The sequence below is a fragment of the Lepidochelys olivacea genome (genome assembly GCF_965140295.1).
Source record: "Lepidochelys olivacea isolate rLepOli2 genome assembly, chromosome: 3".
Taxonomy (NCBI): Eukaryota; Metazoa; Chordata; order Testudines; family Cheloniidae; genus Lepidochelys; species Lepidochelys olivacea.
Genome location: NC_140413.1, coordinates 147,590,438 through 147,615,648, shown reverse-complemented (window position 1 = coordinate 147,615,648; position 25,211 = coordinate 147,590,438). Strand labels below are relative to the sequence as shown.

Sequence of the window (25,211 nt, the reverse complement as noted above, 5' to 3'; positions counted from 1 at the left end):
GTTTTCTGTGATGCCAGATGTATATCTATATTGCCAGACTGCTGTAGGAATTCAGTAACTGGCCAATGTTTGGATAAGTGGATAAGGACTTGCTCAGGCTACATCATTTATTTATATGTGAAATAAATTGATGTTTCTATCATATATTATTGCTATATTTAAGCACATCTACGTACATGACCAAATCACATACATAGCCAAGTTTAGGGGGGAAAAGGCATAATATGGAATATGTAGAACCCACTGTGTTTTACATTTGATGTACCTGCATATAATATACCAAAATTGCTTCTCAAAGAAACAGTACTTTAAAAGGTTCAATATATTAATCATCCTTCAGTGTTCATTTTTCTTTAGTTTCAGTCCTGTAAATATCAGGAAACCTTATAAGCAGCTGGAGTTAGGATTTTATTCTAGAAGTGTCCTGGACATTTATTGTTCCAAAGTTACACTATGTCTATGTCCATTCAGACACTGAGGGGCGTGGTGTGTGGAACCCATCTTTATGGTATTCCGATACATTTTACAGAAATAAAAGCAGACTATTCTTATGAACAGTTGGCACCAATCACACCCACCCCTAGGTAACCTTCATTGCCAAACAATGTTCCAAAAGAGGAAATTTATTACAGCACCTATTTAGGTATTCTAACATCATTCCGTCAAGGCCATAAAGTGATTTACATGGACCAATGTATTACCTCTGCTTTTAGACAAAATGAGTTTATTATGATTAATGATTTTACCATGACTATAAGAGGACATTTACAATAAAATGACCTATATTTTTACATTCTTCCTCCTTATCCTTTTCATTTCATTTATTGAAGAAATAAACTATTTTACAGTAAGATATGCAAAGAATGATTTACCACTGAAACAAGTTTAATATACTGTTACCATAGTTGTACGATGACTGAGTAACCAGTACTATAAGAGAAAAAGAGAAAAACTTTAGCTTAAATTTCAAAGTTCTGTAAAATCAGGCATAGGCAGAATGGAGCTTATTATATGATGTGATGGTAAGTATGATGAAGCTGTTTAAAAACATTTGGGATTCACAGATGTATTAGAAAGAGAACAAAAAGGAAATAATCCCTTCTGATATATATTTAATATTACACCTGTTACTTTTTAAGTCTTCCAAGTGACTGAATGCTTGGTCTATCTTCATGCTCAGATGCCACCCGTCTATCTGGCTTTAGAGGTAGAGACGATGAGAAGGGGTCAAAAAGGTCATCTGTTACTTAGGACAGTACTTGTAATAAAGTCCTCACACTCAAGATAATTGGTTTTATTCTACTTTATATGATATTTCCAAATTTACTGCAACAGTAGCAGAGCAAGATGTTTTGTTTCATAAAGGATTATAGCGTCTACTAAGAAACCAGCCAAAGACCTTACAGGCTGAAGATTAAAGTTCCCAAATAAGGACTTATCATTTTGGTTTGGACTGAATCTGGTGGATATAAGAATGTTTGAAAGAAAAACTATTCCAGTATATTTTGGACTAATGGAAGAGTCTAATGGAAGACTATGGAATTGCCAAATGGACTCTGCAGTTTATTGCTATGTAGATTTCTTAACTAATAGAACATTGTAGTATGTTTAGAGTCAGACATTGCCTGATTTAGTCAGTTTGTCAATGAGGTGATGAGTTTAGCACAATAAGAATTCAAGAATTCATTTTATTTTATGGTTACACAATTGATTTGTGGTTACTTTTGTGTTGCTACCAATTGTGTTTTAATATCACTCAGAATGTATAAAATCAATATCAAAATGGCCCTTTGTAGTTAATAAGTGCTTACACAGAGTCTATAAGTGAAAGCGTGGCTCTGTTGATGTCAACAGCAAAATTTCCATTGACTGCAATGGGACCAAGTTTCACCCTGGATGCATTCTTGGTGTGGACAGGCTATCATAACAGTGCCTGCTTCTTTTTGTTTTTGCTTACCTGTTAGAGCAACTTCCTTTAGATATGAGTTCTGCTTCGATGTGAGCATTTGCAATTACCAGTAGTGTATACAAAGTCTAGGTGCAATGCTTACTTCTTGATACTACAGTTACCAAGAACCATTTTGAGAGTAGTTAGCAGGAGGTGAACATTCATGTCCACATTGTCCATTTTTTTGAAGGCTGACTGGATACGTATGGCATCACAGAAACTTGGTGGAATAAATCACATGATTGGAATATTGGTATAGAAGGGTACAGCTTCTTCAGGAAGCACAGGCAGAGAAAAAAGCATGGATGTGTTGCCTTGTATACCAAAGATGATAGTAGGACCTGTTGAAAGTCTCTGGGTAAGGATAAAATGGGGAAGAAGAAAAAAAGGGTGATGTCACATAGGAGTCTACTGTAGACCTCCTGACCAGGAAGAAGAGGTGGATGAGACTTTTTTTTTTTTTTTTATACAACTAACAAAATCATCCAAAACACAGGACTTGGTGGTGAGGGGGGACTTCATCTACCCAGACATCTGTTGGGAAAATAATACATCAGGGCACAGATTATCCAACAAGTTCTTGGAATGCATTGTAGATTATTTTTTATTACAAAAGGTAGAGAAAGCAATTAGGGGAGATGTGCTCTTGATTAGGTTCTGACAAATAGAGGAACTAGATAAGACTCTGAAGGTGGAAGGCAGGTTGGGTGAAAGTGATCATGAAATGATAGAGTTCATGATTCCAAGGCAGTGGTTTTCAAACTTTTTTTCTGGGGACCCAGTTGAAGAAAATTGTTGATGCCTGTGACCCAACAGAGCTGGGGATGAGGGGTAGGGAGTGTGGGAGGGGCTCAGGGCTGGGGCAGAGTGTTGGAGTGCGGGCTGTGGGGGTGGGGCCGGGAATGATGGGTGTAGGAGGGGGCTCTGGGTTTGGACAGGGGAGGGTGGGAGGGAGTCAGGGCTCTGGGGTGGGGCCAGGGATGAGGGGTTTGGGGTGCAGGAGGAGCTCTGGGTTTGGGGGGGCTCAGGGCTGCGGTGTGGGAAGGGATCAGGGCTCTGGGTGCAGGCTCTGGGGTGGGGCCAGGGATGAGGGGTGTGGGGTGGATGAGGGGCTCAGGGTTTGGGGGGGCTCAGGGCTGGGGGTGCAGGAGGGGTCAGGGCTCTGGGCTGGGGGTGCAGGCTCTGGGGTGGGGCTAGGGATGAGGGGTTTGGGTGCAGGAAGGGGTTCCAGGTTTGGGAGGGCTCAGGGCTGGGACAGGGGATTGGGGTTGGGGTACGGGCTTACCTCCGGTGGCTCCCGTAGCTGGGGTGCAGAGGCAGGCTTCCCGGAACCAGCCAGCAGCAAGTCTGGCTCCTAGGCGGAGGCACGCAAGTGACTTCGCGTGACTTTCACCTGCAGGCACTGCCCCCCGACCCCAGTGCTTGGTGCGGGGACAGTGTGCGGAGCCACCTAGGAGCTGGAAGTGCTGCTGGCTGCTTCCAGGGTGCAGCGCGGTGTTGGAGCAGGTAGGCACTAGCTGGCCTTAGCTTGGCAGCACTGCCAAGAGGACTTTTAACGTCCCGGTTGGCGTTGCTGATCAGAGACACCCAGTGCCTGACATGCTGCGACCCAGTACTGAGTCACGACCCAAATTTTGAAAAACGCTGTTCTAAGGAATGGTAGGAGGGAAAACAGCAGAATAAAAACAGTGGACTTCAAGAAGGCAGATTTTAGCAAACTCAGAGAACTGGTAGGTAAGATCCCATGTGAAGCAAGTCTAAGGGAAAAAAGAGTTCAGGAGAGCTGACAGTTTTTTAAAGAGACATTATTACAAGTACAAGAACAAACTATCCCAATGCATAGGAAAGATAGAAAGTATGGTAAGAGGCCACCCTGGCTTAACCAGAACTTCAATGACCTGTAACTCAAAAAAGAGACGTACAAGAAGTGGAAACTGGGTCACATTACAATAAATATTAAAAAAAAAAAACAACCCAAGCATGCAGGAAAAAATTAGAAAGACCAAGGCACAAAATAAGGTTAAACTAGGTAACAGTATAAAGGGTAACAAGAAAATATTTTACAAATACATAAGATGTGAAAGGAAGACCAGGTACAGTGTAGGACCATTACTAAATGAGGAGGGAAAGACAATAACAGAAAACATAGTAAATGGCCAAAGTGATAAATGTCTTTATGTTTCCGTTTTCACCAAAAAAGTTAGCAGTGCTTGGATGACAAACATAGCGAACATCAGTGTAGATGGAATAGAGTCTGAGACTAAATAGGAAAAGAACCAGTAAAAAATTACTTAGAAAAGTTAGATGTCTTCAGTTCAGCAGGGCCTGATGAGATACATCCGAGAATACTTAAGGACTAGGCTGAAGAGATCTCTGAGCCATTAGTGATTATCTTTGAGAACTCATGGACAATGGGAGAGAGCCCAGAGGACTGGAAAAGGGCAAATATAGTACTTATCTATAAAAAGGGGAATAAGGACAACCCAGGGAATTATAGACCGGTAAGCTTAACTTTAGTACCCAGAAAGATAATTGATTGCTTATTTGCTCCATCTCTAAGCACCTAGGAAAAAAAAATAAAGAAGTAACCGTCAACATGGATTTGTCAAGAACAAATCATGGCAAACCAACCTAATAGCCTTCTTTGACAGGATAACAAGCTTTGTGGATGGGTGCGGGGAAGCAGTGGATTTCATATATCTCAACTTTAGTAAGGCATTTGATACTGTCTCACATGACCTCATAAACAAACTAGAAAAATATAGTCTAGATCAGGGATTCTCAATCTTTTTCTTTCTGAGGCCTACCTAACATGCTATAAAAACTCCATGGCCCACCTGGGCCACAATAACTGGTTTTCTGCATATAAAAGCCAGGGCCGGTGTTAGTGGGTAGCAAGCAGTGCAGTTGCCAGGAGCCCTATGCCACAGGGGCCCCCACAAAGCTATGTTGGTCAGGCTTTGGTTTCAGCCCTGGGTTGTGGGACTCAGGGCCCTGGGCTTCAGCCCCATGTGGTGAGGATTCAGCTTTCTACCCTGGGTCCCAAACAACTTGGCACTGCTTGGCGGACCCCCTGAAACCTGCTCGTGGCCCCCTCAGGGGGCCCCAGACCCCTGATTGAAAACCACTAGTTTAGATGAACCGTCCAAAAGATGGGTGCACAACTGGCTGGAAAACCTTACTCAGACAGTAGTTATCAATGATTCAAAATCGAGCTGGAAGGGCATATTGACTGGGGTGCCACAGGGATCTGTCTTTGAGCTGGTACTATTCAATATCTTCATAAATGATTTGGATAACGACATAGAGAGTACACTTATAAAGTTTGCGGATGATACCAAGCTGGGAGGGATTGCAAGCACTTTGGAGGACAGGATTAGAATTTGAAATGGTCTGAGTTAAATGGAAAGAAATTCAGTAACGACAATTACAAAGTACTGCACTTTGGAAGGAATAATCAGTTGCAAACATACAAAACGGGAAATGCCTGCTAGGAAGGAGTACTGCAGAAGAAGATAAAGAGTCACAAACTAAATATGAGTCGTCAATGTAATACTGTTGCAAAAAAAAAATGACCATCATTTTGGGATGTATTAGCAGAAGTGTTGTAAGCAAGACTTGAGTAGTAATTCTTCCACTTTACTCAGCACTGATAAGGCCTCAACTGGAGCATTGTTTCCAGTTCTAGGCATCACACTTCAGGAAATATGTGGACAAATTGGATAAAGGCCAGAGGAGAGCAACAAAAATGATAAAAGGCCTAGGAAAACATGACCTAGTAGGAAAGATTTAAAAAAATTGGATTTGTATAGTCTGGAGAAGAGAAGACAGATGGAGTACATGAGAACCGTCTTCAATTAAGTAAAAGGTTGTTATAAAGATGAGTGTGATAAATTGTTCTCCTTATCCACTGAGGACAGGACAAAAAGTAATGGGCTTAAATTGCAGCAAGGGAGATTTTGGTTAGACTGTAATAAAAACTTCCTAACTGGAAGGGTAGTTAAGCGCTTGAACAAATTATCTAGGGTTGTGGAAGCGCTGTCATTGGAGGTTTTTAAGAACAGGTTAGACAAACACCTGTCAGGGATGGTCCATGATATTTAGTCCTGTCTCAGTGTAGGGGACTGAGCTATTGACCTATTGAGTTCCCTTCCAGTCCTACATTTCTAAGATTTCTAAGTGCAGTAGCTCCAAGACAAGAAAGTGACAGTCTGTTTCTGTGAAGGAGTTATCTACTGTAATGTTCTGTGCTGATCGAATTGCACACTATAATTGTATGTCTTGTGGATCTGGACATGGAAATTTTATGGATATCTTGTCAGCCTTGTGGACTTCGTATTGCTCTAGGTTATAGGGGAAAAACAACAGGGTGAATTCTCCTGCAGTAAGACAGTTAGACACATGTCTTATTGTTAAGTTAAAATTAGTGATATTCTTGCCTTTCTTCAGTAAAATCTTTCAGTAAATATTGATTCTAAAAAAATGTTTCCTCCACTGGTATCTTAGGGTACACTGCAAAAAAACACCCATGGCAGAAAGTCTTAGAGCCCAGATCTATAGACTTGGGCTTGCTATAGCACTAAAAGTAGCTGTGTAAATATTCCTGCTCGGTCTGGAGCTCAGGCTCTGAGGCCCAGTGCCCCAGACCACAGAGCCCAAGCAAGAACATCTACACAGCTATTTTCAGTAACGTAGCAGCAGCCCAAGTCTTCAGACCTGAGCTCTGAGACACGTGGCTGCAGGAGGTTTTTTTCAGTTAGAAATATACCCTGGGGTCCCCAGTGATATTCTGAGAGCTGGCAGAGACCTGCTTACTCTGTGTAGTTTCCTAGTGTGCTGACAGACTTCAAATACCTTGAGAGGAATGGGACACAGTGTTGACAGACAGACATTCACATTTTTAGTGCCTTGGCTGTGGGGGCCTCTGCCACATATTATTAGTGCTCTGAATATGGCTTTAGCCAGGGAGACCAAACTTCTCAGACAATCCCATGGGAAGCTCAACAGGTATGTTGGTTTTCTGTTGAAATAAATCTGTTCTTGAAACCTACAACTAACTCGGGGACCAAGCAAGTAAACTTTGAGGGTTATAATAGGGAATTGGAACTTCCAAGTAATACGTAGGAGAAGTTGGGTGAGTTTCTTGAGAGAACATTTATGGAACAAATTAAATCTGATAAAAAGATAAGGCTAGAGTGACCACTTACCTCCACTTGTCAGTGAGACTTCCTGGAATATCTACATCAGCCATGGGTTTAATGCTTAGCTAACACTACAGAATGAATGCTCATTTGCTGGTATACCATGGTGCACCGTGCTAGGATGCTGTGTCATTGGAGTCTGACTTCTGAAAAAACAAGGCTACAATTACATGCAGATGGTGGAGGGTGGGACGCTATGTGCTGTACTGTTGCATTAATGGAGCTTGGGTGCATGGAGGATGACAGCAGTGGGATGTGGAAAAAGTGAGCTGTCAGGAAAAATAGAAAGTCTGTGCACGTTGAGAAGTATGCTCTACCATCAGAGATGCCACTTCTAAAGATGGACAGAACACTGACAAATCTCCTGGCTACCATATTCAGTGCCTGAAAAACCCATCAAGAAGTAGAAACGTCTTTAATCAGAATATAAAAGTTAAACAAGGAAACTACAAGGCAGTATTTAAAGCTGTCAGTGAAAATGTGTTTAAAAGCAACAGTCTAAGTAAAATCTCCAGGAAACGCAACCTGTTTGAAATTAATTTACAAAGGAGTATTTTAAAGGACCACATTACATTTATTCAAATTAAATTTTAATGATTTACCCTATCTTTCCTTACATGAATGTACGCTGGAGCAAGGGAATTTTAACTAATTTACAATTCTATTGCAGTTCTCTATGTGCAAACCAGCAGTGAAATTCCAGAAACTATCCTCACTTGGATCCTGCAGCAATGTAAAGTCTATCAGCAGCACAAGCAAGTATCTGTCTTTCTAGAAATATACAATAGTCAGTCGGGAGTTTTACCATTGTTTCCCATGCTCTGTTGCTATGACATAGCTTCTTCTCTGACATGCAGGTTGTTGCACTTTACAGTTTCCTGCCATGTGCTACCCATTAGCATGACCTTGTTTTCTAATAGTAATTTTTCTGGTCCCCTATTGTTTCTTTAAGGATAAGCACTTTCTGATCCCTTCCATTTCTTTGGGTTACTGAAGCACTGAGTTCAGTCTTTAACAATTTTGTGGCTAAAGGAAGATTAACACAGAATAATTCATTTGGCTGTTTTTTGCCATTCCCAACTGTGACGGGATCCTCGGGGTGCCCCCTGATGGCTCTCCAGCCTGGGCTGTCTCTCACAATGCCTTGCTAGTGACCAGCAGCAAATCCTTCCAGGTGCTGTTATCACTCAGCACAACTGCATGTGGAGACCCACACCCAGCTCGATTGCATGAATGCTCCCAGAGCCACTCATGCATCATACAGAGAGAGGCACCGGAGCCAAATCCCCCCAGCTCCCAGCACTGTATCTCAGGAATATACCATCTTACACTGCTGAAGACGATAAGCACAAATTTATTAATTGGTTCACCACTTCATCAATAGAAAGTGGATATACACCAGCCTTTGCAAACCTGAGCAGTTTTGCCACACCCCATACAAACTCACTGGTAAAGATAAACAGTTAAACAAATGACTACAAAAAGATAGATTTTAAGTAACACGCAAAAAAATCAGAGTTAGTTACCAAAATAAAATAAAATATAAGCACACAATCTAAACTCTCAACCCTGTTAGACTGGGCAACATCTAGATTAAGCAGTTTTTCTAATCGCACTGGATATTGCAGTTCATAGTACAGATTTCACCCTTGAAGCCTGGGCCAGTCTCCTCTGGTGGAGTCTTCAGTCTTCTCAGTGTCCTTGTTGCTTGCAGTATAGGTGGGGGCAGGAGAAAGACAAAGCATGGGCCTGCTGTGTTCTGTTTTATATCCTCAGTCCTATGCGCTTGGAGAATACAAGTCCAGGCATGTCTGCTGGGCATTGCTGAGTCTCCAGGCAAGGTTGAGCAATTCTTCTGGTGTGGCCTCATGCAGGTGAGTCATTGCATTGTAGCTCCCTTGCTGGACAATGGCTACCTCCCTTGTCATTGTTCTGTACAGCTATTATCTGGGTGCCTCCCAAACCCACAGCATATTTAAGGGCTTGGCTACATTTGCGAGTTACAGTGCAATAAAGGAGCCCCAGGCGCCCTAGTTCACTCCCTGTCCACACTGACAAGGCACGTAGAGCGCCCTGTCTCCGCGGCTACAGCGCTGCTGGTACTCCACGTTGGCGAGTGGAATAATGTTTGCTGCACCACCACTGGAGTGCTGCGGCGCCAGTGTGGATGCCCTGGTCTGTTATTGCGCTGTGATCGGCCTCCAGAAGTATCCCACAATGCCTGTTCTAGCCACTCTGGTCATCACTTTGAACTCTACTGCCCTGCCCTAAGGTAACCAACAGTCAGACCCACCCTTTAAATTCTCTGGGAATTTTGAAAATCCCCTTCCTGTTTGCTCAGCCAGGCGTGGAGTGCTCTCAGCGAATCTTTCCAGGTGACCATGCCTCCAGGTGACCATGCCTTCACGCGCCAGGAGATCCCCAGTATGGAGCAATGGCGAGGTGCTGGACCTCATCAGTGTTTGGGGGGAGGAAGCTGTCCAGTCCCATCTGTGCTCCAGCCGCAGGAATTACGATATCTTCGGGCACATATCAAGGGCCATGCTGGAAAGGGGCCAGGACCAGGACGCACTGAAGTGCAGGGTTCAAGTGAAGGAGCTGTGGAATGCCTACCTCAAAGCAGAAGAGGCAAACAGCAGCTCCGGTGCTGCCCCTGTGACCTGCCATTTTTACAAAGAACTGGACGCGATACTTGGGAACAACCCCACCTCCATGCTGAGTACCACCATGGACACCTCAGAGGCCAGTGCAACAAGGCAGGAGGAGGAGGAGGAGCAGCAAAGCGGGAGTGAGGGTGCTCTGGTGGAGGAAGACACCCTGGAATCTCTAGATGCATGCAGCCAGGAGCTGTTCTCAATCCAGGAGGAAGGTAGCCAGTCACGGCGGCTGGTGCTTGGGGAAGGACAAACACCAGAGGAGGTTCCTGGTAAGCAGCTTTTATTTTGGGAAGGAAGTTATTCGGTGTAGGCTCTTGGGGTGAGGAGGGTTAGGGCTGCATGCATGCCTAGATGCGGAATAGGGCGTTGACGTGCTCTCTCACATCGCGGTAATCGGCCTCAGTGATCTCTTCAAAGGTCTCAGCCAGAACTTGGGCAACGCTCTTGCACGGGTTTTTCAGGAGAGTCACTGTTGTCCTCATCCCAGTAAGGCTAGCTTGTCCGCACCACTGTGCCGTGAGGGGCGGGGGGACCATTGCTGCACACAGGCAAGCTACATATGGGCCAGGGCGGAAGCTGCATTGCAGTAAAAGACCCTCCCTTGCTTCCCTGGTCACCCTCAGCAGCGAGATATCTTCCAGGACGAACTCCTGTGGAAAATGTGGGGACAGTGTTCAGTATAGGGGCTCCCTGCCGCTGTTGGCTCTCCTGAAGGTACAGAAACCCAGAGGACAGTACAGCCGTGAAACAATCAGTCATGCTTGACCCTGTGCTTACTCACCATTTTGGGGGTCCCGTGGGTTGTGTGTGCTCGCTTTGGGCCAGGCAAATTATGCTATTCTGTAGACTGTGCTTGCCCTTGAGTACGGGGGAATCATTGCTCTGTCTGGTGTGAACAATGTTGCCTCTGTTAAGTGTTGCATTTTGCCTTTACAGATGCAACCTTGAGATCTCAGCCATCTGTGTTATCAACGGCCGAGAGGCTGCAAAGAATCAGGAAGAAGCCACGTAGAAGCAAAGAGGACATGCTGCATGAAGTCATGCAACATTCAACTAATGAAAATAAAAAAGTGCAGGAGTGGCAGGAGAGTGAAAGGAGGGTCTGCCAGCAGAATGCGGATCCCTGGCACAAAAGCACAGAGCGGCTGATAAGCATCATGGAGCGCCAAGCGGACTTGATCCAGGCGCTTGTAACCATGCAGGCGGAGCACTACCACCCCACAGCTCTTGCCCCAAAACTCTTTCCTTTGTGCCACCATGTCACCTCCAAACCACTTTCCCCAACATCTGAGTGCTTACCGCCACCTGCTGCCTCCAACACCTGTAGCTTCACCACCCAGTTGTGAAAACTACAACCCTGCGCACTGCACTCAACCCCCATCACCATGCAGTATAGCCATCCTGAAGTGCAGCACGCATTGCACAGCACTCCAGACAGGACATACGCAAAACTGTGATTGTACTGTTCCCCACCCCACCCCATCTCACCTCCTTGCCCTTTGTGTTTCCCAAGCAGTTGTGTTGTGTTTCTTTTCAATAAACTGATTTTTTTGGCTTTGAAAACATTCTTTATTATTGCATAATGTAAAAGAAACCTTAGCCCAGGAAAGCAACAGGCACTGCAAATCAGAGTATCATACATAGCAAACACAGATTCCTACTGCACTTCACTCCCGTGCAGGACACCACACCAGACATAACTGTTGGCTTTCAGCCTCATATTGCTCCCTCAAGGCATCCCTAATCCTTGCAGCCCCTTGCTGGGGCCCTCTAATAGCCCTGCTCTCTGGCTGTTCAAATTCAGCCTCCAGGTGTTGAACCTCCGAGTTCCATGCCTGAGTGAATCTTTCACCCTTCCCTTCACAAATGTTATGGAGGGTACAGCACGCGGATATAACCGTGGAGATGCTGTTATCGGCCAGGTCCAGCTTTCCAAATAGAGTGCACCAGCGACCCTTTAAACGGCCAAAAGCACACTCCACAGTCATTCTGCACCGGCTCAGCCAGTTGTTGAATCACTCCTTGCTGCTGTCAAGGCTCCCTGAGCCACGGCATCAAAGGGTAAGTGGGGTCTCCAAGGATCACAGTGGGCATTTCGACTTCCCCTACGGTGATCTTCTGGTCTGGGAAAAAAGTCCCAGCTTGCCGCTTCCTGAACAGGCCAGTGTTACAAAAGATGTGTGCGTCATGCACCTTTCCCAGCTAGCCTGTGTTAATGTCAATAAAACACCCACGGTGATCCACAAGCGCCTGGAGAACCATAGAGAAATAGCCCTTCCGATTAACGTACTCAGAGGCTAGATGGGCTGGTGCCAGAATTGGAATATGTGTCCCACCTGTTGCCCCTCCACAGTTAGGGAAACCCACTTGTGCAAAGCCAGTCACAATGTCATGCACGTTACCCAGAGTCACGGTTCTTCTGAGCAGGATGTGACTAATGGCCCTGCAAACTTGCATCAACACGATTCCAGCAGTCGACTTCCCCACTCCAAACTGGTTAGCGACTAATTGGTAGCTGTCTGGAGTTGCCAGCTTCCAGATTGCAATAGCCACCTGTGATCCCACCACTCAGTGCTTGTTTCCTGAGCCCAAAAGCGGCGTTCCACAGTAGTGAGCATGTCCGTGAATGCCACAAGCAAACTCATGTCGTTTGCATTACTCGAGTCGATATCATCATCGGAGTCCTCACTGTCACTTCGGATCTTAAGGAATAATTCGACTGCCAAAAGTGATGCTCTGGCAAGACTCATTAGCATATTCCTCAGCAGTTCGGGCTCTGTTCCCGCAGACCAAAAGGGAAGACAGCGCGTAGTACAAAAACTGTTGAAAGATGGTGCCAAATATGGACAGAAGCAAAGGGAAAGCTGGGATGCGAACCGATGCATCACGGGGCATTGGGACAGGACCCAGAATGCCCTGCACTCCCCGCCCCTTCCCACAAGCCACAGCACCAGAATGGGAAGAGGTGCTCTGTGGGATAGCTGCCCACAATGCACCACTCCCAATGCTGCTGCAAGTGCCGCAAAATGACACTGTATACAAGATACTGTCTTTAGCCTCTTTTCCTCCCACTCCCGTTGATAATGGTTTTGTTTCCTCGAGTCTAAAAATGTCAACTGGAGACATTAAAATTATGTTGACTTGTGCTACTGAAAAACTACTGACAGATAGGGGTGTGTTTTCAAAACAACACTGAAGAATTAGCGGAAAGAACAAGGAGTACTTGTTGCCCCTTAGAGACTAACAAATTTATTTGAGCATAAGCTTTTGTGGATTAAAACCCACTTCATCAGATGCATGCAGTGGAAAATACAGTAGGAAGATACTGGTATACACACACAAACACACACACACAGAGAACATGAAAAAAGGGTGTTGCCATACCTACTATAACAAGAGTGATCAGTTAAGGTGTGCTATTATCAGCAGGAAAAAGAAAACTTTTTGTAGCGATAATCAGGATAGCTCATTTCCAACAGTTGACAAGAAGGTGTGAGTAACAGTAGGGGGCAAAAATAAGCATGGGGAAATAGTGAAGAAACAGATTGACAGAGCCAGAAGAGTACCCAGAAGTCACCTACTACAGACCAGGCCCAACAAAGAAAGTAACACAACGCCACTAGCCGTCACCTTCAGCCCCCAACTTAAACCTCTCCAGTGCATCATCAAGGATCTACAACCTATCCTGAAGGACGACCCATCACTCTCACAGATCTTGGGAGACAGGCCAGTCCTTGCTTACAGACAGCCCCCCAACCTGAAGCAAACACTCACCAGCAACCACACACCACACAACAGAACCACTAACCCAGGAACCTATCCTTGCAACAAAGCCCGTTGCCAACTGTGCCCACATATCTATTCAGGGGACACCATCATAGGGCCTAATCACATCAGCCACACTATCAGAGGCTCGTTCACCTGCACATCTACCAATGCGATATATGTCATCATGTGCCAGCAATGCCCCTCTGCCATGTACATTGGCCAAACCGGACAGTCTCTACATAAAAGAATAAATGGACACAAATCAGACGTCAAGAATTATAACATTCAAAAACCAGTTGGCGAACATTTCAATCTCCCTGGTCACTCCATTACAGACCTAAAAGTGGTGGTAATGCAACAAAAAAACATCAAAACCAGACTAATGAGAAACTGCTGAATTGGAATTAATTTGCAAACTAGACACCATTAACTTAGGCTTGAATAAAGACTGGGAGTGGATGGGTCATTACACAAAGTAAAACTATTTCTCCATGCTTATTTTTCCCCCCATACTGTTACTCACACCTTTTTGTTAACTGTTGGAAATGGGCCATCCTGATTATCACTACAAAAGGTTTTTTTTCTGCTCCTGCTAATAGCTCACCTTAACTGATCACTCTCATTATAGTGGGTATGGCAACACCCATTTTTTCATGTCTCTGTGTGTATATATATATCTTCCTACTGTTTTTTCCACTGCATGTATCCGATGAAGCGAGCTGTAGCTCACGAAAGCTTATGCTCAAATAAATTTGTTAGTCTCTAAGGTGCTACACGTACTCCTCGTTCTTTTTGCTGATACAGACTAACACGGCTACCACTCTGAAACCGATTGAAGAATTAATGTCACAGAATAGCATGCTGCAGAGGAGCTCAGAAATTTTACATAGTGTGGACTACCTCCCCATCCACTGGTGAGCATGCAGACCATTTCCTCCCACATTGGTGTTCAAGTTACACCTTTGTGACAACTGCAGCAATTGCTTACATGGGAAAGAAAAATTAGGAAGAATTCAAAATATTTTAAGCTTCTTTTAAAGCAATATAGCACATGCAAAGGAGAAGCTTAACTATGTGTCAGCCCACTTGCTGCCGACCACTACAGAGGGCTGCTGCTGATCCACAGACCAACTTACTATATTGTAATTACACAATTTCACATAGGGAGTTTGCCATGTTTTAAAGATAAAAATCTAGTGTTGCTTAATATATAACTTGTTTATGGTTGCAGTAATGATAGCTGTACAAATAGCTAGCTCTTGTAAAATGTTTTTTATCTGTAGATCTCAAAGCTCTGTCCATACTAGTACTCAGGTTTTACCTGTTCGGAGCAAGGTTTTGGACATGGTAGTAAACATGGCTGAGCCTTATCTGCACCAGTTCTCTCACTGTCAGCAGCTGAAAAACAGGAACTAGTGTAGACCCTGACACAATCAGCATTTTTATGCTTCGCTCAGCTGTTAGTTGCCTCTATGCATCTATACTTAATGTTGTGAAACAGAGTTTGACCTGTTAAATAATATTGCAAGTATCCACTGTTCCAATATCCAGCTGCTATGGGTTTCCTAGGCTGCTGGCTGTATTTCCAACCTGTATTTTTCTTACTTAAGTTGGCAGCAGTAGAGTGGGTGCAGAAAAGGATGCTCTGCACAGGGATGTGTAACTCTGTACACTGACTGGAATTCAAAAGTGAACTAGTGAGTTCTACAAAGGCATCATCAAAAAGCTGAAGTCACACACATGCTTGAAAACCACCTCATATTTGGCGGAGTATGTTTGTTCCATGCAAAAATCTTAAAAGGAAATTATTGCTCTTATTTTTATGAAGCAAACTCTTTTAGGCTGCTCAACCATTTCTGCTAGTCTTATGGCTACTCTAGGCTGTGCTATTATGAGAAAGCTTGGCATTATGTTTGTGGAAATAGGACATGAAACCTCAGGACATGCCAGTGCTGTGTTGATAAGTAAAGGTAAGATGCTTGGTGCAATCTTTTCGCCTTTTTGCAAGGTGACTGCAGAATTCAAAGAGCACCATAAGAAAGCGCAGGCAATATAGTGTAGATCTGTCAGTAGTGAATGATGGGCAGATTGGCCTAAAAGTAGGACTACAAATTATGGGGGACATTTTCAAAGACACAAATGGGAGTTGGGTACCCTGGGTGATTTTGAAAATCTCCCTCTGTTTTTAATATAGAAGAACCCGCTTCTTTTGGTACAACACTAGCCAGAAGATCTTTTGTGTTAATTTAAGAGAGATTAACATTTTAGGTAACTGTAATGTGAAGACTTTAAGGACCACATTGTTCTATTGTGTCTGTACAACTCAGTGATAAAGAAATGCTTGTTTTGGAAAAGATTTTGACCTCATTAGTTTATGCAGCTGGTATGCTAATGAAAGAGCATGGAGAACTTATTTTTGGGAACTAATTAAAGGAGTTTGACTGCTCCATGGGTATTGCAAAACATGATGATTTTATAGCTTGATAATGCATCGGCTCACTCCCATGTACTGATGCTTAGAAATGTGAAGATGCACTTTTTACTACTTCACACCACCTTCAAGACTAGGTCAAAGAACTCAAAATTAGATAGCGCTGTATCATTGCCAACAGTTGCAATACTGGGCCAAAGTCAAATACAATTTAATTACTGGAGTAAAACAGTCATACAATGGTGAGTGCAAAAATAGTGTAATTTCTATTGATTGGATATTCATAGAGGCTTGATTCTGATGTCACATGCACAGGTTTTACACCTATGTAATTTCACTGCATTGATTTCAGTGGCACTACTCCCGATTTACATCGGCATGTGAGATCAGAATTATATCCCCTGTGAAAAAATGTACCCACCAGAAGAGGGTCAGTCATTTTGCCCACCCACTTAAAGTCAAATTGGTGCAAGTTACATATTTAAAATAAATTATGGTTAGTGAGAGTAGGACTTTACATTTTCATTAGATAATTTACCTTCATGAAACAGATCTTCAGGTAGGCTAAGTTTGTGATAGTTTGAGTGGCTTTGCTGGAGCAGTCACAATTCAATCCAACTGAGAATGTGTGTGGAGTTTTGGCCCAAAAGGAATATTTTTTTGGAAAAATTATTTGTATCTGAAAATGGAGATATATAATGGAAACAATTTTACAGACTTAATTAGAGCTTTTGCTTCACGAATATAATACAAAATATAGTTAACTGGATTGTGCAAGCCTAAGGTAATTGCTAGAGATATGGGAAAGTGATGAGGTGTACAAACCTCACACTGGGCAGGCCCAGTAGCCCTGCCTCTCTAGACCTGCAGAGCGTGCTCTAACTAGAGAGGAAGCTTAAATGCACCTCACTCAGGGGGAGGAAGACAGACCTACTGTGAGGGCTCCTGGACAAGGGTGCTGAAGAAGCCTCCCCGAGTGAAACAGGAGTTTATGCTGAAGGTTTGGTTATCTTTTCTTTTGTTATTTTGTATTGGACTTAGAGCCATGGAGGAGAGACAGATGGTAGGAAGTGACCCAGGAAAGGTAACTCTGGTGCCAGACATGGTTGACTTTCATAGGGTTCTGGGTCTGAGCCTGCTGGAGGGGCATAAGCCATATTCCAATCTTACTCCCCCTTTGATAAGAAGAGGGTGAGGACACTGCAACCTGAGAAGAAGCTAAACCTCAGGTGAGGAACTGGACTGAAAGGCCTTCCTGCTGACAGGTGATATTGTGTGCACTACCCACTAGACCACCTGGCCCTCCATTACATGGAGGATTCCACTAAGCGGGACTCATTTAATTTTGAAGCATGTAAAAAGAATTAACCTCATGCAATAAGAAAAGGTATTGTAAGTAAATACCAATCTTTAGAGAAACTTACACTATGAAGTGGAATGCTAACAAAGGACTAGGAGATGTAAGATAATATCAAGGCAGGAGAATTTTACCAAACTGTTGCAAAATGTAAATATATTCCAGTGTTCACCTGCTTGTTTTGCTTAATATATTTAATTACAAGGATTTCCCTAAGGTAACAAATAGGCCTGCTTAATTTGATACTTTGAAGTCCAGTAAGTATTTTGACAATTATGTACAATCAGGACAGGCCATGGATTAACATAACATCTCTTAAAAAGAAAACCAGGTTGTTTCAGCCAAAAAGTTCTCTGCAGACTTATAACACACAATATTTAACATTTCTGCTGAACACCAGCATAAGGACATGACATCAAGTTGCTGGCATTTTTAATTATTAGAAATGATACATTTTAAAACAAAGAAAAAGTTGAAATAAGTCAAATTTGATATTTATAAACAGTAACAAACAAAAACAAAAAGATGAAAGGACTTTGTTTTTTGCCTCATTTAGAATATTGTTAATATTGCCGGTCTCTAATCAATGTAATATTACATATCTTATCTTACTAACTGTGATCTAAGGTAATTCCAGTATGGTTTGATTTGTCCCTTAAGGACTACTGAAAATTAAGAACCAATAGCAGTGCATGTTGTGTTTGAAGCAAGATTTATAATTATTAATCCAGCCAATAACTGATTTTTTTATGATGTATGCGTTCAAGTATAAAATGGAAAATATACCTAAACAGTATGAACTGTAGAATGTAGCAGTCCTATATGGCATATCCTTAGCCCTTGTCAATGCTTAATAATAAATTAATACATACGACTTTACTATGTAAAATCAGACAATTCAGTTTAAAAAAAAAATCCTTTACTTCCAGAATAGCCTAAAACAATCAAGACAAATTTTGGAATACCATTAGTTTGCACAAAACAACTAATAAAAGATAAATTCAGAAGTCCAATGTTGGCATGAGGTAAAACCATGTGCATTTATTTAATCTGCATTTTAGAATTAGTAAGCATAAAATTAAATACGTTGACTGTAATAATTCAGTCATACAAGTGCAAGTCTTCAGCTATAACGTATTTTATGGCAGATCATTTAAAAAATGTACCAGTAAATCATAAAAGAGGGAGCATGTCCATTTAACTTTTATTGAAGTATACAGGAGGTTTTCTTTAGAAATCAAATATGAGCATGAAGATATGGCCAAACGTAAAATCTATCAAATTCAGTGAAAATTTTCTGACTTTAAATAGTAGCTGTAAGAATGACCAATATATATTCTTTGTTACATCCGCCCTCACTCTACAAGTAAAAAAAAAAATAATAAACATTCAGTAAACATTCTTTCCTAAGGTAGTTTCCCTTATATATCAGTGATTTATCCATTTCTTGTATACATAACTTTTTAAACATACCAATCAGTGGTTCTCACAATTGAAAAATAAAAGCACAAAAAAGTTTACACTGTTGTACAGGTAAATAAAAGATCATCTTGAATTAAACTGTATATCCTTAAGGGCATAGTATAGTTTCAATTTCATTACCTATTACATAATTAGCTTCTTACATACAAATATTGACATATTTGGCTTGTGCTTCAAAGCCTCTGTATCTGTAAAGTCCATGTCAATGCCACTCATAATTTGAAATCACTGGAGATGTCTTTACTGCTGCTAGGTTTAACCTGGTCATGCAATATCGTCTCCTCAGAACTTGTTGTGGCACTGCATTTCTCAGAGGAATCATCAGAATCTGGATCCAAGCCTTCAGGGGAGGGGAGTTTTAAAAGCTCTTCCCGGAGTTGAGCTGTGTGACGCTGTGTGTACAGATATTAAGATATTGATTAAAACATCATTACTTTTCACAATTCTTCTAAGAGAGTAATTTTGATGCATATTATCAATCAAATAATATCCAGGAAAAAAATTATTATAAAAATGGTCTCCCACAAGTTGAAAACTATTTCTGTGGCTGTTGACCAGTCCAGCAACAGGTTTCAGAGTAGCACCCATGTTAGTCTGTATCTGCAAAAAGAAGAGTACTGGTGGCACCTTAGACACTATCAAGTCTCTAAGGTGCCACAAGTACTCCTTTTCTTTTAGTCCAGCAACAGTAATGGTTGCAGAAATTCACATATCCGCAGAGTTCTACTGAGAGTGGAGGAAAGGGGACAATGGGATGCCAATCTGCAGCAGCAGGGCATTTGGGGTCAGCAAGGCAGCAGTGGAAGTGTCCTGGCTTGTCCTCCTGTGCATCACAACTGTGTACTATCCATGCTCATAGTTGGTGCTGGGCACAGCAGGAAAAGTTTGGATAATTACAACTCACCATCAATAAAAAGGTTATGATAAAACACATACTACAGATATATATAATATAAACAGTATGGAAAGGATATTCCTCTAATCCAGGGGTGGGCAAGCTTTTTGGCCTGAGGGCCACATCGGGGTTCCGAAACTGTATGGAGGGCCAGGCAGGGAAGGATGTGCCTCCCCAAACAGCCTGGCCCCTGCCCCATGACTGCCACTCTCAAAAGCCCCAACCCATCCAACCCCCACTGCTCCTTGTCCCCTGACCGCCCCTTCCTGGGACCCCACCCCCTATCCAACCCCCCCGCTCTCTATCCCCTGACTGCCCCCCAGGATCCCATGCTCCTTATCCACCCCCCCCCCCAGCTCCCCGCCCTCTTACCATGCCTCTCAGAGCGCCAGGACTGGAAACCACGCTGCCTGGCCTGAGCCAGCCAGCCATGCCGCTGCGCAGTCTAGAGCACCGGGGCAGGCCAGTGGCTCTCGCAGCCGCTCTGCCCAGCAGAAACTCGCAGCCCCACCACCCAGAGCGCTGGTGGCACAGCAAGCTGAGGCTGTGGGGGAGAGGGGATAGCAGGGGAGGGGCTGGGGGCTAGCCACCCCGGCTGGGAGCTCAAGGGCCGGGCAGGACAGTCCCGCGGGCCAGATGTGGCCTTCAGGCCATAGTTTGCCCACCTCCACTCTAATCTGTTCACCATAAAAAGCAGTGACCCTCATTTTAAAGCTCAGTTGCATTAAAAGAATGTCATTCTAGCAACAGAAAAAGTGTTCCCCAGCAGTAAAGCCACAAATTCTGCTCTTGTCCAAGCAAAAAACAAAGTTGTTAAGTATTATATATTTTGTTAATGAACACTGTAAAATTGCACTGGAATGTTAGATGTTAAATATACAGTTATTTGCTTATCTATGAAAGGAATTGGTTTTCTGGAAAGTTTCCCTTTAAATCTGTACTGCAGACTGGTTACAGTACAATTTTATCATATCCCATACATCCCAAAGTAACACCAAACTGCTCTAAAAGCCTTCTGAAGAAAATTAAACTCTCACACTTGCATGGGATGGAACAAACTACATAAGAAGGAAATAAATTCCATTTGTAAAATATTTCATAAACAATCGTCAAGAGATGCATTTGTGACGGTCAGTTTTACAGTTTATTTTAAAGCTTCAATCATGTTTCAACTTTTTTTTTTTATTAAAGATCGCTATTTTTGCTTGTACTCGTACATGCAGGATAGTTCGTTAAAGTGAACTGTTGCTTCATGTTACCTGTGATTATATTAGCATGCCTCACCTTAAGAGCTGCTGCGTGATGAGACATAGTCCTGCCTACCCGTTTGTCACTGCTGTACTGCTGTATATCTGCTATCCACTCCTCACACTGGGCCATGATTTCCACTCTCTTCAAGTAAAAATGTTTATGTATGACCTGTAAGAAAATATACAATAGAAGAAGAAAAAAAATTAATCCCTGGCTTCCAACCACCATATGCTTTTAAGAACAGCAAGGCTGTGAGTTTTGACCTAAAAATGTCAAGTAGATCAGTGGTTCTCAACCCTTTTGGGCTCGGGACTAATTTGCAAATCTTGATAGCCTATCATGACCCCAAGAGAGCCCTACCCCCAGAAGCCCGCAGACCGAGTCCTCACCCCAAACCCTCCGCAGGGTTGCAACAAGGGGGTGGGTGGCCTCAGAACAGACACTGAAGCCAGCTGTGAACAGCAGTGAGCTGAGATATTCCCCCCCAAAATACAGGGCCCCCCCTCCAGTCCATAGGGGGCAAAGTAAGGGGTGAGGTGGGATTTGGGTGCAAAGTGGTCTGGGGGAGAAATTCGGTAATTTGGGGGGTAAAGTGGAGTGGGGCTGGGCAGCAGGATGCAGTACAAAGAGAGGGTATTACATGGCGGAGGATAATTTAAGGGGCCAGTACTTACTAGAGAATCTGCCAGCACTACGATTCATTCCCTCCCAGCTCCTGTCCCATAGGGCTGGTTGGGCTTGGCATCCTGCTCTGGGCATTCTGACCTCCATGGTCACTATGGCACTCAGGTTTGGGCTGGCTGGACCAAATTTCTGAGAGTGGCATTATAACCTGGTGCATAGGGTTGCAATGCCAAGAGGGGAGGTAAGCCAGCCAGCCAGCCCCATGACCCTTTTATGCATTCTGGCTACCCAATTTTGGGTCACAGTCCACAGACTGAGAAACCCCAATGCAGATGAGAAGATTGTCATTTAGATATTTTGTGTTATATGGCTGAAGATTAAACAAAAACCTAAATACAAGACTTTCCTGGATGCTAAAATACTGACAGTTAGTAAAATGGTAGCTAAATTCCCTGACCATACAGAAATCCCAGATGTATTTGCAACACAGGGCATACATTTACACACAAATATTTTCTAATCGGGAAAAGAACAGATACAATACATGAGTTTTAAAGCCACTGCCCTTATAGAGCAGAATGTGTTTGGGGTCGGATGGAAGGGGAAAGAGTAGCACTTACGTCTCCACTCAGTGCCACTTTCTGCCTGAACAGTACACAGGTAGGCAGAACTTGTATTAGCGAGTGAGTGTCTGGAAGAATGTCAGTTGTGCAGCATATTCTTCCCCAGAGCTGGCCATGGACCATCAGCTAGTGTGGAAAGGGGCAAGGCCATAGTTACGTCCCCTTGAGGTTACCACCTTTGGTGGTACTAAAACTCCCTATAACGCTCTTGTGATTTTAGAGTTCAAGCATCAGCATTCAGGCTGTCCCCTACACTGGTGGGAGCCAGAATCTGACCCTATACCTATTTTGGTGTTCATGTACAGTTTTAGAGACCACACAAAAGTAGTCCTAACTTTTACTAATGGTATGAGACTCTTAGCACTGACTTTGTCAGAGATTTCTAAACCCTAAGTGGGGTCACAGATACGTAAAACTAGAGAACTACTCTAAAATAATTTCCTAAAGAAGTTTACTAAGCACACTGTCAATTACTTCAAGGCTGAATATTTTTGCAGTACAGCAGACATGGGGCCATATTCTCCACTGCTTGTTTCCTCTTCTCCTTGTTATTCCTCGTGGGGTAAATTAATAAACTCTACCCCGAGGGTTTTTTTCCCCCTCATTTATAGCAGACACCATGAATAAACAGTGTGTAGAGTACTTAATTCCCTCCCCTACTCCTCCCCTTCCCAACTCCTCCCCTCCCCACTAATTGTATAGGCAGCAACCTAGTAGTGCCTATTTTCCTTCTTAGGCTTCAGGTGGAACAGATGCTTGCCTTATCCAAAAGATGCTTGTTTGGTTTGACCAGACTCTAATTTATAGGGATAGCCATACTCCCTCTAAGCTAAGGGGCCAATAAGTCAAACAGTTGTTGATGCTTCTGCACTGAGAAAAACTGTGCCTGACATTTCAGCTATTCAAGAGAAGATTTTAGAAATTCTTTGTCCTTTGGGGACAGCCTGAATGTTAGCTTCTTTAGCGATGACAAAGAGGATTGGGAAAGCTGCCAACATCGTCAACATTCATCCCAATGTCCTCTGAGGAATCAGGCAGTTTTTTAGGCAGTATATATAGGATAGGAGAGGGAGAAGGAACCAACCCAGGGTAGCTAATGGCTTCAGAGATAGAAAGGCTCAGACTACATCCCTAGTAGTAATGAGGTCAACTCCAGAAGTCCTTGGTTCCAAGACTTTTATTCTGAGAAAGCTCTTTGAGACAGTGTGTGTCATTCACTAAATATTTGTACGTTGCCTAAGACAAGGCCCAACCTAGTCGAGGCCTTTAAGCACTACTGAAATATAAATGACAAAATAAGCTCCCATTCAGATTACTTAGTAGGTGTCACAGAAGATAGTGCTTTGCTTAAAACAAATCACAAATAAAAAGAAGGGGTAAAGATTGCACTTCCCAGTGCATTCCCCAGATCCATGGTGATGCTTGGGAAAACTCCATCACAATGGAAGTGGGAGGCAATGAGGCATCGCCTGTGACTACTACTCATTACTGAGGACTCTCTCAAGATGGTTCCCCTTGATAATCAAGGCTCTTAACTTCTTTCTGAAATCAGAGTGGGAGTCAGGGGATAGATGGTACCCCCCTTTTTCACGCTCTCAATACTGCATAGGAAGCAGTCAGATGTGAGCTGCTAGTTCTTAGACCTCGTAAGCTTCCTGGATGCCTTTGCACCTTAAACCTTACAGAAAGAATGATCTAGTGGTTAAGGGTGCTAGCTTGGAATTTGGGACACCCAAGTTCAAGTCGCTCCTTCTATCACAAACATCCAATATGACGATGGACAAATCACTTAGTCTCAGTGTGTCTCACTCCTCATCTGTAAAATGAGGATAAAAGTACTTTCTTACCTTATAGGGGTGTTGTGAGGATAAATACTTTAATGATTGAGGTGCTTAAATACCAGAAGTACAGAACCTACTATACAGAGATCAGTCCATCCCTTGCCTTGCCTTTGAGTTGGGCAGTTCAAGAGGAGATTGACACTGACTCAGCTGGAAAGTTTTTCAAAGTCTCTTTCATCAGGAAGAACTGGAATTACAATTAACACACTTTCTTCGACTACAGATTGAAATTAGCACAAACAATGCACCTCTCAGCTAAGTGCCCAGGCACTTGCTATGTGGATCAGGAATATTTAATTCTCTGAAGAGGGTACCACCTGAATTTAGTCTATTGACTAATATATGCTGGCTAACATACATATATATATTATGTTGATACTACTACCCACAATATATATTCCAAGCATTTGAGTTTACATATTAAGCATTAATATAGCAGTTATATAGCCCAAATTGGCTTGTACTTTTATTACAAGCCTGTTAACTTATGGAAAGTATCCCATAACACCTTGCATTTGCTGAAGCAAGCATTTGGCATAAGCAGATGATAAACTTGTCAAAAGCAAGATACATTCTTTCTGAGTCTTAGTACAAGCTAGGGAAGTACCTTCATGGATCAGTACCTAGAATGCTAATATCCAAAACAAAGATAAGAACAGAACAACAAGTTAGGGAACTGGAACAAACTGATGGGTTGGATTTTAGTGATGTGTAAAGAAATGTGTAACTTGTAAAATCATATAAATCATACCATTTTGGGAAGCTCACCTTCTGCATAAGGTGAATGTAACATTGCTGCACAGGACTCCTCTTCGGATACTGGTATCATACAGAACCTTTTCCCTGTACAATTAATACACCTGACTCACTCTGGTTATTTGGTCTCAAGTATAGTTCATAACTAGTCAATTGTTTGACCACACTTTGGTTTTACAGTATCAACAAGTCGTCTTCCCAGATTGAGCCTTTGGGTTGGACTAAACCGGACCACGACAGTATTCTTGTCAGCAAGTTAAAGAAGTATGAGCTGGATGAATGCACTACAAGGTGGGTAGAAAGTTGACTAGATTGTCGGGCTCAACGGGTAGTGATCAATGGCTCCATGTCTAGTTGGCAGCCGGTGTCAAGTGGAG

The 25,211-nt window shown here is 43.0% G+C and overlaps 2 protein-coding genes and 1 long non-coding RNA gene across 3 annotated transcripts in view; 2 read left to right on the top strand and 1 right to left on the bottom strand.

Moving 5' to 3' along the window:
* LOC311518653 overlaps window positions 1–25,211 on the top strand; it is a 57,915-nt gene that overhangs the window by 25,712 nt on the left and 6,992 nt on the right. Inside the window, exons 4-5 of the long non-coding RNA XR_014711060.1 lie at window positions 7,820–7,904; window positions 25,015–25,125. This is a non-coding gene — a long non-coding RNA (uncharacterized lncRNA). The remainder of the gene's footprint in view (window positions 1–7,819; window positions 7,905–25,014; window positions 25,126–25,211) is intronic.
* LOC311518652 (uncharacterized protein) lies at window positions 7,911–11,316 on the top strand. The gene is made up of 3 exons (XM_084624644.1): window positions 7,911–9,023; window positions 9,491–10,075; window positions 10,743–11,316. The coding sequence occupies exons 2-3, from the start codon at window positions 9,547–9,549 to the stop codon at window positions 11,150–11,152; spliced, it is 939 nt and encodes a 312-aa protein (XP_084480770.1). The 5' UTR covers window positions 7,911–9,023; window positions 9,491–9,546; the 3' UTR covers window positions 11,153–11,316.
* BIRC6 (baculoviral IAP repeat containing 6) overlaps window positions 18,376–25,211 on the bottom strand; it is a gene marked incomplete at its 5' end in the record, with an annotated part of 315,285 nt that continues 308,449 nt past the window's right edge. The window contains 2 exon segments of the mRNA XM_084624643.1: window positions 18,376–19,236; window positions 21,024–21,158. Coding sequence (XP_084480769.1) covers window positions 19,057–19,236; window positions 21,024–21,158 — 315 coding nt within the window. The 3' untranslated portion in view covers window positions 18,376–19,056.

Excerpts from the sequence above, each read along its gene's own strand:
- LOC311518652 (XM_084624644.1), top strand. The coding sequence starts at position 9,547 with ATGCCTTCACGCGCCAGGAGATCCCCAGTATGGAGCAATGGCGAGGTG. Across the intron at positions 10,076-10,742 it reads AACACCAGAGGAGGTTCCTG|ATGCAACCTTGAGATCTCAG; the intron begins GTAAGCAGCTTT and ends TTGCCTTTACAG.